General features: G+C 44.4%; 1 protein-coding gene across 10 annotated transcripts in view; it reads left to right on the top strand.

The window, feature by feature from the left end:
• The first annotated feature begins 5,945 nt into the window (after window positions 1-5,945).
• med15 (mediator complex subunit 15) overlaps window positions 5,946-16,994 on the top strand; it is a 14,027-nt gene continuing 2,978 nt past the window's right edge. For 3 of the 10 annotated variants that reach the window (XM_078269277.1, XM_078269278.1, XM_078269286.1), the window contains exons 1-15: window positions 5,946-6,104; window positions 7,026-7,113; window positions 7,213-7,264; window positions 9,825-9,848; window positions 10,089-10,253; window positions 10,530-10,828; window positions 11,061-11,414; window positions 11,796-11,909; window positions 12,457-12,624; window positions 13,980-14,098; window positions 14,984-15,111; window positions 15,941-16,075; window positions 16,544-16,607; window positions 16,710-16,776; window positions 16,877-16,994. The exon at window positions 16,877-16,994 is cut by the window's right edge and continues 40 nt beyond it. In XM_078269277.1, coding sequence (XP_078125403.1) covers window positions 6,037-6,104; window positions 7,026-7,113; window positions 7,213-7,264; window positions 9,825-9,848; window positions 10,089-10,253; window positions 10,530-10,828; window positions 11,061-11,414; window positions 11,796-11,909; window positions 12,457-12,624; window positions 13,980-14,098; window positions 14,984-15,111; window positions 15,941-16,075; window positions 16,544-16,607; window positions 16,710-16,776; window positions 16,877-16,994 — 1,963 coding nt within the window. In that variant the 5' untranslated portion in view covers window positions 5,946-6,036. The remainder of the gene's footprint in view (window positions 6,105-7,025; window positions 7,114-7,212; window positions 7,265-9,824; window positions 9,849-10,088; window positions 10,254-10,529; window positions 10,829-11,060; window positions 11,415-11,795; window positions 11,910-12,456; window positions 12,625-13,979; window positions 14,099-14,983; window positions 15,112-15,940; window positions 16,076-16,543; window positions 16,608-16,709; window positions 16,777-16,876) is intronic. The other 7 variants (XM_078269279.1, XM_078269281.1, XM_078269280.1 and 4 more) reach the window with 6 other exon arrangements.

Genomic DNA, 16,994 nt, shown 5'->3' on the forward strand with positions numbered 1-16,994 from the left:
ATGCCAATGGAACCAGAAACCGATGCCGTAACGTGTAAACTGAGTCTGTCTCAGCTTCTCTAATAAATAAGAAGTCTGACATTGTTTTCTGTGGTTCACGTGTTTTTATTTCACACTGACGGATCAGCTGCTGCTTTCACTTCATAAAAGAGTTTTTTTCCAGCGTTTTTGGCTCTTTTTTTATGCTTTTGACACTTTTTTCACCATTTTGTTTTACATTTGTGGTCAATAATCCTAATTTATATGACATTATACCTAATTTTTGAGTTAAAAAAGCAGAAATTATGAATTATTTTGACTAATATTTAAGATCAGAGAATGTTGAGTGGTTTTAAAACAATTTAAACATGTTTTTCAAATGTTATTCATTAATTTTACCTGCAAAGAACTCCATGCATCCATGTTATTTTTGGGCATTTTGGTTCAAAGAAACCCATATTTCTGATATATAAAACTGTGAAAACGGGTCAAATTTGACCGCGAGGACAACACCAGGGTTAAGACGAACAAGGAAGGACAACATTTCATTATTAATCTTTTATTTCTACTCAATAAATATCACATCCATAAATACCCTAATGACAATGCCCCCAAATTTTTGAGATACCCCTACCGGAGGTAGAACTAAACCCAAGAGACCTATAAACACATACCTAAAATAGGCGAACATGCAAAAAATGAATATCTATGCAGAATGTTTTCATTTACTTTGTGGTTACTTTGCCAGGGATTATCATAGAAACACATGGCTTGTTGGAAAGGTGGGGCTGTGCTGAATCCAGCAATACCAAATATGTAAATATAGCATGACAAATCAGGGTGTTCTTTCACTCAGTGTATGAGGTGTCCAAAATGAAAGAAAACAGAAAACTGACATAATTTAGTCTCAAGTCCAAAGCCCATTATCAGTGGTGAGAAGAATGTTGAGAAATTCAAATATAGAGATACATTTAATAATGAAACATTTCATATGGCACCTAGTACTACACAGTCCATATGGAAACAAAGATTGAAATTGACACCTTACCATAGCACAAACAGGAGACCAGGAGTCAGGATTGCAGTTTGACCTTAATGAGCCTTTTAATACAACTATAACTTAACAAAATACAAATTAAATGACTGTCTTAAATCAAACAAATGGCAATCTAACAAAACATACACTGTGAAGGGAATGAGCCCTCTCCTCACTGAATCTCCAGCTCTTCTCAGGCTGTTTTTTTTCTAGCAGCAACCATTTGGAACATGAACTGCTTTTGGTAGCCATTCTGGGGGTTAGGCCATCTCCAGTGGCCACTTTGGGGAGGTCAGCTCCCCCATGATGTTACAACTGCAACACACCACTGTCACTCATCCGCATTGTCATCAGTGAAATATTTGGACAGTCTGCAGTGGCGTAACAAGCCAACACCGGGCCCCTATGCAGGATTATCAAGGCCGGCCCCCCTACTACAGCACGTGATGACTGCGCAATGTCCACGAGTAGGCTACCATGAATAGGACAGGATAGGATCATAGAGACACAGCATATAAGAGATGAGATGACTGACAAAATCAGGAGTAGCCTACGCGCACCACAACAACAAAAAAACACTGGTGAATGCGCACCATAACACATGAAAACACACACAAGGGCAGTCCCTCCAGGATTTCGCAACCTTTTTTTGAGATTGTTGCGGCCCAAAATGCCTGATTTCACGGGAGCTTTTGTAAAACTTCATTGTTTGTTGCAATGAAGTTGCGGAAGACAGTGAAAGTTGCAAAAAAAGTTGCAATTTTTTTGTATAGTTCTTTAAAATAATTTTTGGGGAGAATAATAATTATTACTATTAATGAATTACTCTGGGCTGGGATTTCCTAGGAACCTTACCAAAAAGGCTCAGCATGCTGCAGATGTTGGTATAATATGAAAATGGCTGGTGGATTTAAGACAAAAAAATAATAATTTATTGAATGAATCAAATATGAACATATCTGTCACTGTTAGTGGCTTGTTGATCTTTACATCATTAGTTAATTCCCTATCCTGGCCTGGCCTGGCCTGGCCTGGGACACACATTTATACGGTTTGATAAAGTACTTATTCTTCTCATTGCACTTACAATAACGAGCCTAGCTGTCCTCAATTTAGGTCATCATGTCGTCTCATCTCCGTTTTTTCCTGCATCCACCGTATGTGATTGTGTGTGTGTGTGTGTGTGTGTGCGCGCGTCAGTCGCGGGGGAAATGGAGCAGCAGCCCTGCCCGCTGCAGAGACCCGACAGGATTGAAACAGCAGCAGCTTTCAGCGACTTTATATTGAAAAATCGTTACAGCGTACATTGATGTTGAAATGTATACATAGGTTGGCAGGACGGTCTGAAATGTTTTGCACGGTCTTTCGCTGTACGTTTTGTTGGTAATGTGAGATGTTCGAGTCATACACACGTCTCGTCTTCATAACAGAAACAAGGAAATTAATTTGACCCGTTCCTGCTTGGTCAGTGGCTGCACGTGGGACTGCTGGGATTGTCGCGAGTAATGAAAATGCGATAGGGGGCCCCGGCTGTCAAACAATATCTTCCAGTGATGCGGGCCTCTGATTGGTCCGAGCCTGTAAGCACCGCATACCCTGCTTACCCATAGTTACACGTCTGACAGTCTGGGAAAGGGCAAGAGCAAAACTCTGTGCAGGTCAAGCCCACTGAAAGACACTGGCATTTGGTGGCATCGTTTCAGTTTCCGTCTTTACAATAGATAGTAGTGGGTGATGTCTCTAACTTCTTTAGTTGCTGGTGCCTTCTGGAATATCACAGGTTCAACGCACCCATCTTCTCTGAACCTCCATCCTCTACCATCTGGGTTCCAGAGAAGAGGTTTGACCAGGTGGCTGTGACGCCACACTGGTGTTTGGTACAAGGCTCTCAGCAAATGTTGCTGGAAGGCATCTTCTGTTGGGGATAGATTTGCTGCTGACGAATCTGTGGTAGATGCTAATTTGTACCTCAGCTCATCCAGGTTGGTACATCCACCTTTTTCTTTTGGCCATAGAGGAAGAGGGCATACCTTCTTGCCGCAGGCAAAGCCTCTTCCAGGCTACCAGATAGTCAAAATTTAGTCATTTCCTGTAACTTACAAAGATGGGTCTTTAGTCTTGTGAGGGCAGTGGCCTTCCCAATTCTGTACAAACTGCTTTTGGTGTTACAACCCGTGAGGGCGTGGCATGCAGGTAAACACTCACAAAGCACTGCTCCAAGCTTCTGAGCAATCAAACAGATAGGGACGAAGCTTTCCTTAAGGCCATGTCCAGAGTGCATAAACACTGCTGAGGATCCAAACATCCCTTTGCTTGAATAGTACAGAAGCAAAACTAATACATCTGTATCATCACATTTGACAATTAGATGAGGTGACTGTGCAAGGTGTATTGCATGTAACACTAGCCTCGTGTCAGCCACCTCCTGGTCACTGTAAAGATCTGTCAAGCAGTCAATGCCTGACTTGCTAACCTTCTTAACCTCCTGACCATTTTCAAAGCCACCAGCTAAGATGACAGTGTTCCCTGAAGAAATTCTCATTGGCCCAGTACTGGTGATGTAGGAGCCTCAGAGGCTAGCTTTATGCTTCTTACTCCTCTTGCTAGCTGTTTCCCTTGAAGCAACTGTCGAGATGTTCCCTCTGCATACACATCTGACTCAGTTAGTATGTCAAAGAGTCCACCATCGCCATAGAGCTTTCCGATGCTTGCTAGGTAAGCCATCGTTATATGCATAGTTTGCATGCACAGTCTCATTGTGATCTTTCCTTGTAAGGGCGATGGTTTGCTCAACAAAGATCTGTTGTGCATTACTATAAATAGCATGGTCTGCTGTCACAAGAATATGGTGCTGTCCCAGTTCTGCAGCAAGCCAGTTGTATCATAGTCGTTATATTGTTTGATAGAGATGACCACCAACACTCAGTGAAAGAGTATAGAAGTACCAAGAGGCGAAACTCAATAGAACGTTCTAAAGAGTGCAGCTCCGTCATCTTGGATTGAACGCAACACAACGTTCTTGAAAGACAAAGAAGAGGCACCATTCAAACCAGCAGACAAACACATATCATCACAGGACAAACAAGTGTTCCAAACTACAGAAAATACCTCAGGATCAGTGGAAACAAGGCTGCTCTATGTAGCTTTGTCAGCACCTACATTGCCAGTACTGGTTCAGCGAGTGCTGAGAGCCTTGTACCAAACAGCAGTGTGGCATCACAGGCACCTGGTCAAACCTCTTCTCTGGAACCCAGTTGGTAGAGGATGGAGGCTCAGAGAAGATGGGTGCATTGAACATGTGATGTTCCAGAAGGCACCACCTAAAGAAGTTAGAGACATCACCCACCTCTACTGTAAAGACGGAAACTGCAACGATGCCACCAAATGCCAGTGTCTTTCAGTGGGCTTGGCCTGCACAGAGTTTTGCTCTTGCTCTTTCCCAGACTGTCCAAATATTTCACTGATGACAATGCGGATGAGTGACAGTGGTGTGTTGCAGTTGTAACATCATGGGGGAGCTGACCTCCCCAAAGTGGCCACTGGAGATGGCCTAACCCCCAGAATGGCTACCAAAAGCAGTTCATGTTCCAAATGGTTGCTGCTAGAAAAAAAACAGCCTGAGAAGAGCTGGAGCTTCAGTGAGGAGAGGGCTCATTCCCTTCACAGTGTATGTTTTGTTAGATTGCCATTTGTTTGATTTAAGACAGTCATTTAATTTGTATTTTGTTAAGTTATAGTTGTATTAAAAGGCTCATTAAGGTCAAACTGCAATCCTGACTCCTGGTCTCCTGTTTGTGCTATGGTAAGGTGTCAATTTCAATCTTTGTTTCCATATGGACTGTGTAGTACTAGGTGCCATATGAAATGTTTCGTTATTAAATGTATCTCTATATTTGAATTTCTCAACATTCTTCTCACCACTGATAATGGGCTTTGGACTTGAGACTAAATTATGTCAGTTTTCTGTTTTCTTTCATTTTGGACACCTCATACACTGAGTGAAAGAACACCCTGGTTTGTCATGCTATATTTACATATTTGGTATTGCTGGATTCAGCACAGCCCCACCTTTCCAACAAGCCATGTGTTTCTATGATAATCCCTGGCAAAGTAACCACAAAGTAAATGAAAACATTCTGCATAGATATTCATTTTTTGCATGTTCGCCTATTTTAGGTATGTGTTTATAGGTCTCTATTTATTCCATACATCAAGATATTCACATCCAGTCTTTTCTGGTAGGTAGAGCAACATCCTGACTACAAACATGCCAAGTTCCAAAGCTCTCAGAGCTTGTTTGATTGATCTGCATTAGTTTATATGTCTTAACTCCCATACGGACAGGCTATATTTTAGTCCTTTTTTGGTTTTGGGGTGTATAACAATATCTGTTAATTTAACAATCTTAGCAGTAAAATATGTTTTGCCAAGAATCCATCTCATATATGGGAGACCTTAGAGATGAGGAAAAACATTGTTGGGTTTAGTTCTACCTCCGGTAGGGGTATCTCAAAAACTAAAGCCCTTTTTGTCATTTGTCACTAACCTAAAATGTAAGTTCAGGGGCTCTGCGTTTGAGAGTGAAGTCAATGAATATCTGGACTCCATAAGATACTCAAAGAACTGTGAAGCTCTGAAGATGGCAGATATATTCAACACTTCACATGACTGAATGATATTGAACTCATACACACACACACACACACACACACACACACACATATATATATATATATATATACTATCATATATATATATACATATATATATATATACATATATATATATATACTATATATATATATATATATATATATATATATATATATATATATATACACATACACGTATATGCAGTTCTCCAGCCAGCAGGCCAGCAGGCGGCGGTAACCTTTATTAACACCGGATTAAAACAGAAAAACACAGCAGCCGCCATTTTTCTCGGAGCGGAAGGAGGAAGAGCAGAGGGAAAACATTAAACTCTTCAAGTAAAAACCCTCCATAAATACATATTTTCTGTCATGGAGGTCCCCGGGCAGGACAGCGACTGGAGGAGCCCTCAGTTCCGACAAAAAGTCGTCGCTCAGATGTGAGATATCTTGTTTCAGTGTTGTGTGTTGTTTTTTTTTTTAGCTAAATCACTGGTTCTGTTTCTGTTACGTTAGCCCAATGAGCTAAGCTAACGTTAGCTCAGCAGGAAAGCACGTCACGTCAAACCGTGTTTAAAAAAGCGCCAAATTAACACTTACTTGCAAAAAAGCGAACTAAACAGCGATCCATTAATATGGCGGTGAACATATTACGAAAGATTTTGGCTCACTCTTTAATTCGGCGTACTTCAAATTGTTAAAACAACGCTAAATGGCTTTTCATTTCATATTTTATAATTAGCATCATTAACGTTAGCTGCTAGCGTTAAGCGAGTTAACTCTTTAACGGTCCTCGTTTCACTTTAATTCGGCTCTGAGAAGAGATTAACATTAAACACACATCTGTTGTAGTTGGTTCAATGTCAAACAAACTAAGTTATGTGTTATATATTTAAATATAGTATAGTATACACTATGTATTTTTTTTCAAAAACTTTATTCATCAAAATTACAATAACAGCCAGATACACACACAATAGAGTCAGAGAGCAAAAACACATCACATTAAATATACACTGACCATAGTGCATGTATCCACGTAACGTATTCAAAACAAGACTATGCTTACTGTATATATAGCATAAATATTACGTAAATAAATAATATTTGTGGGCATACTTAAAATGTTGTGCAATACTTTATATGCGTGTATGATATAAAATGTGTGTGTGTGTGTGTGTGTGTGTGTGTGTGTGTGTGTGTGTGTGTGAGAGAGTGAGAGACTCTCATCGTCCCACAGACCTCTTGGGTTGTTTGAGTTGGTTTTCTTGCCTGTACTGAAATCTCTATGTTCTGACTGATTTGTGTATTATTTTAACATGTTCAAACTAAACTAACTGAAGCGTGTGTTTTCTCTCCAGTGAAGAGGCGATGAGGAAGGCAGGAACCGCACACACCAAGTCCAGCCAAGACATGGAGAACCACGTTTACGTCAAGGCCAAATCCAGAGTGAGTAGTGGATCTCAGCGGGACAGAGCGGTGAAACATAACCAACCTTTTCATCCCAGTCTTACTGTGATGTAACGGATCTCCCTCTGTGTTCCCCAGGAGGAGTATTTATCTCTGGTGGCCAGGCTCATCATACACTTCAGGGACATCCGTAAGTATTTAACTTGAATCTAGATTTAGTTTTAACACTCTGGTCTGTAAGCCGACTCGCACACCATGAGAGTCTGAGCCTGGGGAGGCTGTCTGACATCGCGGCAACAACGCAGCTCTTTCCATTTATGTTGAATGGGGGTAGTGTGTTTAGGCTGCGGCGGAGTTTGCCACAGGCGAAGGGGGGTATTCAAAATGCAGCGGTTGAGACTAACTCAACTTAAAGGTCCTATGACATGCTGCTTTTTGGTTGCTTTTATATAGGGCTTAGTGGTCCCCTAATACTGTATCTGAAGTCTCTTTTATATAGGGCTTAGTGGTCCCCTAATACTGTATCTGAAGTCTTTTATATAGACCTTAGTGGTCCCCTAATACTGTATCTGAAGTCTCTTTTATATAGGCCTTAGTGTCCCCTAATACTGTATCTGAAGTCTCTTTATATAGACCTTAGTGGTCCCCTAATACTGTATCTGAAGTCTCTTTTATATAGACCTTAGTGGTCCCCTAATACTGTATCTGAAGTCTCTTTTATATAGACCTTAGTGGTCCCCTAATACTGTATCTGAAGTCTCTTTTATATAGACCTTAGTGGTCCCCCTAATACTGTATCTGAAGTCTCTTTTATATAGACCTTAGTGGTCCCCTAATACTGTATCTGAAGTCTCTTTTATATAGACCTTAGTGGTCCCCTAATACTGTATCTGAAGTCTCTTTTATATAGGCCTTAGTGGTCCCCTAATACTGTATCTGAAGTCTCTTTTATATAGACCTTAGTGGTCCCCCTAATACTGTATCTGAAGTCTCTTTTATATAGGCCTTAGTGGTCCCCCTAATACTGTATCTGAAGTCTCTTTTATATAGGCCTTAGTGGTCCCCTAATACTGTATCTGAAGTCTCTTTTATATAGACCTTAGTGGTCCCCTAATACTGTATCTGAAGTCTCTTTTATATAGGCCTTAGTGGTCCCCTAATACTGTATCTGAAGTCTCTTTTATATAGACCTTAGTGGTCCCCTAATACTGTATCTGAAGTCTCTTTTATATAGACCTTAGTGGTCCCCTAATACTGTATCTGAAGTCTCTTTTATATAGACCTTAGTGGTCCCCTAATACTGTATCTGAAGTCTCTTTTATATAGACCTTAGTGGTCCCCTAATACTGTATCTGAAGTCTCTTTTATATAGACCTTAGTGGTCTCCCTAATACTGTATCTGAAGTCTCTTTTATATAGACCTTAGTGGTCCCCTAATACTGTATCTGAAGTCTCTTTTATATAGACCTTAGTGGTCCCCTAATACTGTATCTGAAGTCTCTTTTATATAGACCTTAGTGGTCCCCCTAATACTGTATCTGAAGTCTCTTTTATATAGACCTTAGTGGTCCCCTAATACTGTATCTGAAGTCTCTTTTATATAGACCTTAGTGGTCCCCCTAATACTGTATCTGAAGTCTCTTTTATATAGACCTTAGTGGTCCCCTAATACTGTATCTGAAGTCTCTTTTATATAGACCTTAGTGGTCCCCTAATACTGTATCTGAAGTCTCTTTTATATAGACCTTAGTGGTCCCCTAATACTGTATCTGAAGTCTCTTTTATATAGACCTTAGTGGTCCCCTAATACTGTATCTGAAGTCTCTTTTATATAGGCCTTAGTGGTCCCCTAATACTGTATCTGAAGTCTCTTTTATATAGACCTTAGTGGTCCCCTAATACTGTATCTGAAGTCTCTTTTATATAGGCCTTAGTGGTCCCCCTAATACTGTATCTGAAGTCTCTTTTATATAGACCTTAGTGGTCCCCTAATACTGTATCTGAAGTCTCTTTTATATAGACCTTAGTGGTCCCCTAATACTGTATCTGAAGTCTCTTTTATATAGACCTTAGTGGTCCCCTAATACTGTATCTGAAGTCTCTTTTATATAGGCCTTAGTGGTCCCCTAATACTGTATCTGAAGTCTCTTTCCCGAAATTCAGCCTTGGTGCAGAATTACAGTCACTAGAGCCAGTCCCACAATGAGCTTTCCTTAGGATGTGCCATTTCTGTGTCTGTAGCTATTGAAGAGGGGGGGGGGTGTGGCCTTGACCAACTGCCACTTTGCTCGTTTGTAAGCCGTGATGTATCTCTCTTTCTCATGGGTGGTCCAAATTCTCTGGGCGGGCAAAGCAGAGAAAGGGGAGGTAACTTTTCCCCTTATGACATCATAAAGGGAAGATTCTAGATCGGCCCATCTGAGCTTTCATTTTCTCAAAGGCAGAGCAGGATACCCAGGGCTCGGTTTACACCTATCACCATTTCTAGCCTCTGGGGGACCATAGGCAGGCTGGGGGAACTCCCATTAATGTTAACATTTTTCATGCCATGGGACCTTTTAAGTAGAAACTCCCCCCTGTGCCCTGCTGCGGTGGTGGTCATGTCATCAGACATCAGACCTGGGTGTGTTTTGAGGCGGTGTGAGGGTTACTTTTCCTAAAGAAAGCCCCTATTTTTATTTCTGGTCTCTGTAAATAATGAGCTCTCAGCCCTACCAATCACTAATATCTTAATATTGTTATTGTTACAGACAAGAAGGCACTCGGAGTTCAAGGTAAGTCAGTTTTGTTTTTGTCTCTGTTTGGGTCACCATTCAGTTTTTTGTTTTTCTGTGCTGTGTTTCCGTCCTCCTCCGTCTCTTCCAGACTCATGGGGTTGATGGTTTCTGCTAGGGATGTCCCGATCAGCTGTTTTTTCCTCTCTGATCCGATCGCACTGTGATCGGGGACATCCCTAGTTTCTGCTGTGCATGTCGGAGCTGCGTAATATGATCTGTTGTCTGCCCTTCTGCTAGATCCCATGAATGCCCTGACTAACCTGACGGGGGTTGGCGGGGGCCCGGGCGCCATTGGCATGGGGCCCCGCCCGCCCGGGGCTCCAGTGGGTGGCATGGGGGCCATGGGGCAGATGCAGATAGGCCAGCATGCCATGGCAGGGGTGGCTGGAAACCCACAAGCCAGTGAGTGTGTTTCCTCCGTGTGGTGTGTGTTTGCTGGCTGCAGCACAGCTGGTCTTTCCTTCGGTGTCCTTTCAGCTGTGTGTGTGTGTGTGTGTGTGTGTGTGTGTGCGTGCGTGCGTGCGGCACATCCGCTCCACGAACGGTCCGCATATGTTACAAAATCAATGTAGCCAACGCATTAGGATGGGTTAAGAATGCAGAAATAAAATGTCACTACATTGTACTGTATGTATGTGACTTTTAAGAATAGTGTCTGTGTTCTTGTTAACTCTGCAGTTGGGGGTCCAGGACAGATGCCGATGCAGCAGATGGTGCAGCAGCAGTCGCTCCAGTTCCAGCAGTTCCAGCAGCAGCAGCAGCAGCAGCAGCAGAACGCCATGCAGCAGCAGCAGCAGCAGCAGCAGCAGCAGAACGCCGCCATGCAGCAGCAGTTGCAACAACAGCAGCAGCTGCTGAGGGTGCAGCAGATGCAGCAGCAGCACCACCAGAACCAGCAACTTCAGCAGCAGCACCAGAACCAGCAGCAGCAGCAGCAGCAACAGCAACAGGCCCAGAACCAGCAGCAGCAGAACCAGGTTTACATGCTATTCTCTTAAAAGAGATCGACGCACACACCAGCGCACAAGTATAAACCTCACGCCACAGCAACAGCTCTTCGTGGTGCATCCGCAAAACCATACAGTATCAGGCTTTACCTCCGGAAGAATCTTTTTCTTCTGTTGTTACTAGTTTTCTCTAGCTGATGATGAAGACATTCAATGACCTAACACCTTACCTTCACACACTTTTTGTTGCCTGCGTCTGCAGATGCATCAGACGAGGATTCAGCAGCAGCAGCAGCAGATGGTGCAGCTGCAGCTACAGCAGCAGCAGCAGCATGCCCAGGCTCAAGCTCAGGCTCAAGCCCAGGCTCAGGCACAAGCCCAGGCTCAAGCCCAGGCCCAGTCCATTCAACACATGGTTCAGCAGCAGCAGCAGGTTCAGGCCCAGGTTCAGCCTCAGCCGGGTCAGATGCCTCCCCACCCTCAGCAGCAGCAGCAGCAGCAGCCCGGCATGGTGCCCCAGTCTCTGGCGGGACAGATGGCATCCGCTCAGCACGTTCCCATCAACTCTCTGAGTCAGCAGCAGCAGCAGCACCAGCTCAAGATCCAGGCCTTCCAGGTGAGGACACATTTAGTCTGCTACGTCTTTGGTTTAAAAAAACAAATGTTTTCTTGTGCTACGTTTACACCTCGCGTCCACACTGTTGTGGCATTTCCAAGCCCCTGAAACGGAAACATTTGGAAACGCTGCTTCCCCCGTTTTGGTTTGAAAGCCGTTGGGGACGCTTTGTAGTCCGGACGGACCCAAACGGAGACTTTTGGAAAGGATGCTGCACAGTCAGTCAGTGTTATCGGTTAGGCAGGCTTACATATCTGTCGGGAATAATCCCACCGCTGGGTTCCAGTCAACGCTTACCCCTCCTCTGCTTGCATGCTTTGCTGTGTGTCTGTGTGTGCCTCCGTGTGTGTCTGTGTCTTTCTGTGTGTGTCTGTGTGAAAGCAGGCCCGTGCCCTGCAGCAGCAGCAGCAGGCCCAGCAGGCGCAGCAAGCAGCGCAGCAAGCCGCAGCCCAGGCGCAGCTCAACGCGGCCGCTGCAGCCGGCGTTCCTGGACAGGTGAGACTTCACGTGTAATAGCTGTGAATTAAATCTCACCAGGCAAAGCAAACACCAGTATGGTCTCTGGGTTTTCAGCCTAAAGTAGTTCTTACATTCTCCATTCTAAGCCTAACTCTGATAACATTTCAGTCAACTAAAATATATTAAAATAACTATGAAATTGATGCCGTTCATCCAGCTCTTTAAATCAGCCATGGTGCTTATTTTAGAGCAGTGTTTCCCAAACTTTTTCATGTGAAGGACCCCTAAAATGACACAAATTAGACCCCCATTTGATACCCTCCATTCATATTTTAATATCTGGTTAATTATATTTAATGGCAGTTAGCTGTGAAATTGGTTGCGGTCGGGTCTGGCTAGTTCAGGTCCAACACTTCTCTGTTTCTCACGGGTCCGGGTCCAGCCATCAAATATTAGACAGGTTTGTTTTCGGCTAGTACATTTCTGGGTCTTTTTGGGGTTGTTGGACCCGTGAAGACCTTTTTTGTTAGTTTTGGGATGTGTGCCTCCTCTCTGCTCACCTGTCCTGTCCTGTCCCCTGAAGTTGGTGCGTCCCGGGATGCCGATTCCTCCCCGGATGCCTCGAGCCCTGAACCCCTCCATCCCTCCTCCAAACGCTGCTGCTGCCGCCGCCGCAGCCGCTGCCGCAGCCGCCGCCGCAGCCGCTGCTGCCGCCGCCACCGGTGTGGGAGCACAGCAGATGACACAGCAGGTACTTCTCCTCCCTCAAGGCCGCGACACACCAGGGTCGCTGATTGCAAAACGTCATCGCTCAACGGTGCGGATGCTCACATCGTTACGGTTGCGGTGAATTATGTCTGGAACAGCAGTGTTGCATATGTCTTGGGCTTTTATTGTGAAAAGTCAGAACGGCAAACACTGTGTTTGTCAAAGTTGAAAGGACAAATACAATGCTGCTGTCTGTACAGTCTGTGCTTCGGACAGCCGCCTCCGTGTTGTTGTATTACAGTCCTCATAAGGAAACAACACAACATGATTGGTTGATGTCTTTATTCGCGTTGCGTGAGCTCAGAAAAATACGTTGCTTTACCCTTCGCGTAATATTCGCGATCTGTGGGCGTAAAAAACCTTTTCGTCTGACCTCTGACCCTGCCTGACCTGTCCACGGTTTGCTTCTATCTGTCTGCGTCACCGCACAAAGAGTAACAACATGCCAGAGTGGGAACTTTACAAATGTGTCAGCACAATGGCTCAGTGGTTCAGCACTTCTGCCTCACAGCAAGTACCCACCACAGAGTTCGATACCCGGTCTGGGCCAGCCTTTTCTGTGTGGAGTTTGCAAAAAACAAAAAAAACGATTTTCTACATGATTTCGTGGTGGTCACGTTATCGTTCAGCAGTGAGGATGCTCACATCCTTATAGTTATCGTTCTTGATGTGGACGGCCCTTAAAGGGGTGCTATGCAGTTTTGGCCATTTCTTCGCTGTTTTCTGGCTTTTTGCTGGCAGGTTTCTCTATAGAGCCCCCCCTACAGCTTCAGAATAGATATCTGGCAGCTCCTATTTCTCGTGTCTGACTCCTCACTCAGTCAGTCTGCCGTTTCCTCTTTCTCTGTTCCTCCGACAATGCTTTCCTAGCTTTCTGCTTCTTTTTTGTCGGCTCAGCCATGACGATAGTGTGAAAAACTCCATCGCTACCTTGTTCTTGTAGCTAGCCGGTTCCTGTATATGTGCAGTGCCATGAAGCAATTCGTTACATGGCGAGACCTGATATCACGCAATACTTCCTGACGCTGAGGCCGGCGGCTCGCTGGCCAAAAGTTGCAAGGGTGGTTTTTCCGCTCACAGGCGCTAGGGGGACGTGAGACGACCACCATTCATCCCGAAAAAAAGTCAAATAACCATTCCAATGACTCCAAAGCTGTTCAGTTGAAACAGTGAAAACACCTTGAACTGAGATATTTCCCTTCAGACTTTTCCTGTTAGAACTTCATTTTGCCGTCCTACGTTCAGGAAGTCTTAAAGTTCATTGTGCTGCTCCTGTAGCTGCATCTCTCCTCCTGTGATTGGCTAATTCTTTTCTCGTCCAATCACTTTCCTCCACAGGCACAGCAGCATCAGATGATGTCATCGCCTTCACCTGTGCAGGTGCAGACGCCTCAGTCGATGCCCCCCCCTCCCCAGCCGTCGCCTCAACCCCCCACCTCACAGCCCAACTCAGTCAGGTACAACAAGGCCTTCAATTCCATTTCTATTCAGTTGTATTTATAGTATCAAATCCTAACGAGTTATCTCAGGACACTTTACAGATAGAGTAGGTCTAGACCACACTCTATAATTTACAAAGACCCAACAACTCCAGTAATTCCCCCATGAGCTAGCATTTAGTTCGACAGTGGCGAGGAAAAACTTCCTTTTAGGGAGAAACCTGGGACAGACCCAGACTCTTGGTAGGCGGAGTCTGACGGTGCCGGTTGGGGGTGTGATGAACAATGGCAATAATAGTCACAATAAAGATAAGGGAACTATGACTAGAAATAGTAGTCGTAGTAGTTCATGGCGTAGCAGGGCACTGTAGGACGTAGCAGGGCAGTGCAGGATGAGGACGTAGCAGGGCACAGCAGGACGTAGCAGGGCACAGCAGGACGTAGCAGGGCACTGAAGGACGAGGACGTAGCAGGGCACGGCAGGACGTAGCAGGGCACTGCAGGACGTAGCAGGGCACTGCAGGACGTAGCAGGGCACGGCAGGACGAGGACGTAGCAAGGCACGGCAGGACGTAGCAGGGCACTGCAGGACGTAGCAGGACGTAGCAGGGAATTGCAGGGCGTAGCAGGGCACCGAGCAGGACCACAGGGACAGCTGCATCATGATTTAGGTGCCACCCTGATCCAAGGAAAACCGCTGGGCGAGAAAGCATGAGGACTCTGGGGAATAAGCTCCCCAGAGAAGAGAGAGAGAGGAGATCAATGTCAAAGGAAGTCCCCCCGGCAGTCTAAAACTATAACATCATAACTAAGAGCTGGTCCAAGGAAAACCTGAGCCAGCTCCATCGTTAGAAAGTATGACACTGGAAGCCGGTTTATAAAAAAAGTACCTCCTGTCTCCAGCTCCGGTCCCACTCCGTCTCCAGGGGGTTTCCAGCCCAGCCCCTCCCCTCAGCCCTCACAGAGCCCTGCCACCGCCAGGACACCCCAGAACTACGGAGTCCCATCTCCTGGACCGCTTAATACTCCAGGTCAGTGCTAAGAACTAATACCACACTGTATAAATACTCTGTGACCGTAAAAGTGCGTAAGTATCATAAGGAGAATGTAGTGAAAGTATGAAACCATTGTAGAAAGAGTAAAGGATCAACCAGTTGTGTGTTTAATGGTCTGATCATCTCAGCTGACTTGTAGCCGTTATATTGTTGGCTAGTTTACTTTAGAATCAAACATCAGATTTATAAACTACATGTGTTTAATGAGCAGGAATCTTAATGTGTAAAGTAACTAGTAACTAAAGCTGGAACCGATGAATGTAGTGGAGTAACTAAAGTAACTAGTAACTAAAGCTGGAACCGATGAATGTAGTGGAGTAAAAAGTAACTAGTAACTAAAGCTGTAACAGATGAATGTAGTGGAGTAACTAAAGTAACTAGTAACTAAAGCTGTAACAGATGAATGTAGTGGAGTAACTAAAGTAACTAGTAACTAAAGCTGGAACCGATGAATGTAGTGGAGTAACTAAAGTAACTAGTAACTAAAGCTGTAACAGATGAATGTAGTGGAGTAAAAAGTCCAATATTTCTCTCTGAAATGTAGCGGAGTAGAAGTAGAAAGTGGCATGAAAAGAAAAGACTCAAGTAAAGTACAAGTACCTCAACATCTGGAATGAAGTACAGTAGTGGAGTAGTACTTAGTTACATTCCCTCGCTGCTCCAGGAGTTGATTGTCCTCCGTGTCCTCCTTGGCTACTTACTGAGATCACAGAAGGCTTGTATCATGTGGACACGCCGACAGTGTTGTCATTACTTACTACAGAACCTACGCACTATAGCTTTAACTTGTCGCCCCCCCCTCCAGGTAACCCCAGCTCGGTGATGAGTCCGGCGGGGGCCACGTCTCTGGAGGACCAGCAGTACATGGAGAAACTCAAACAGTTGTCTAAATACATCGAGCCTCTGCGCCGGATGATCAACAAGATCGACAAAAATGAAGGTCAGTAGTCAGGAGGAATCTCCTGATGTTAGTTAGATCATTAGGGTCATTTCATCAAGCAAACATGTCGAAATAAAGGGGGAGAATCAGACAAATAGCGCTACCACCACCCGTTATTTTCCTGGGTGAATGGATGAGTTGTTTGGTCTCTAAAATGAGGATCAGTTTCCCAAAAAGCCCAAGATGACGTCCTCAAAGAGATTCAGTTTCCTGTCCCAGAGGAGAGAAGAAACTAGAACATATTCACATTTAAGAAGCTGACTTCATCAAGTGAAAATGTAAATACTTATTGGAAAGTTTAGGTTTTTTTAGGCGCTTTAAAGACAAAAACAATTGACTGATTAACTGAGAAAATCAAAGTCAGATTAAATAATGATCTTCAGCATTAGATGGGTCTCTGAGATTACTTGTGGTCCATTTCAACGACGGAATAGTAATTCAAATCGATGTTGTTGTTTGTGTCGACAGACAGAAAGAAAGACCTGAGTAAGATGAAGAGTCTGTTAAACATCCTGACTGATCCAAACACCAGGTAACAGCTGCTCTCTGAACCCTTCTACATAACACACGTTCATCAATCAATGACTGAAGTGTGTGTGTGTGTGTGTCTGTCTCTCTCTCTCTCTCTCTGCAGGTGTCCTCTGAAGACGCTGCAGAAGTGTGAAATTGCTTTAGAGAAGCTGAAGAACGACATGGCCGTGGTGAGAACTTCTAATTATAAAAAAGAATAACTTCATTTGTTTGAATAAAGGTTTGAAGTTTGAATAAACAGTGTTTGTGTGTGTGTGCGTGTGGTTCCAGCCGACCCCCCCTCCCCCCCCAGTGCCCACCAAACAGCAGTACTTGTGTCAGCCGCTGCTGGACGCCGTCATGGCCAACATCCGCTCGCCCGTCTTCAACCACTCTCTGCACCGGACCT

The sequence above is a fragment of the Sander vitreus genome, chromosome 15 (genome assembly GCF_031162955.1).
Source record: "Sander vitreus isolate 19-12246 chromosome 15, sanVit1, whole genome shotgun sequence".
NCBI classification, from domain to species: domain Eukaryota; kingdom Metazoa; phylum Chordata; class Actinopteri; order Perciformes; family Percidae; genus Sander; species Sander vitreus.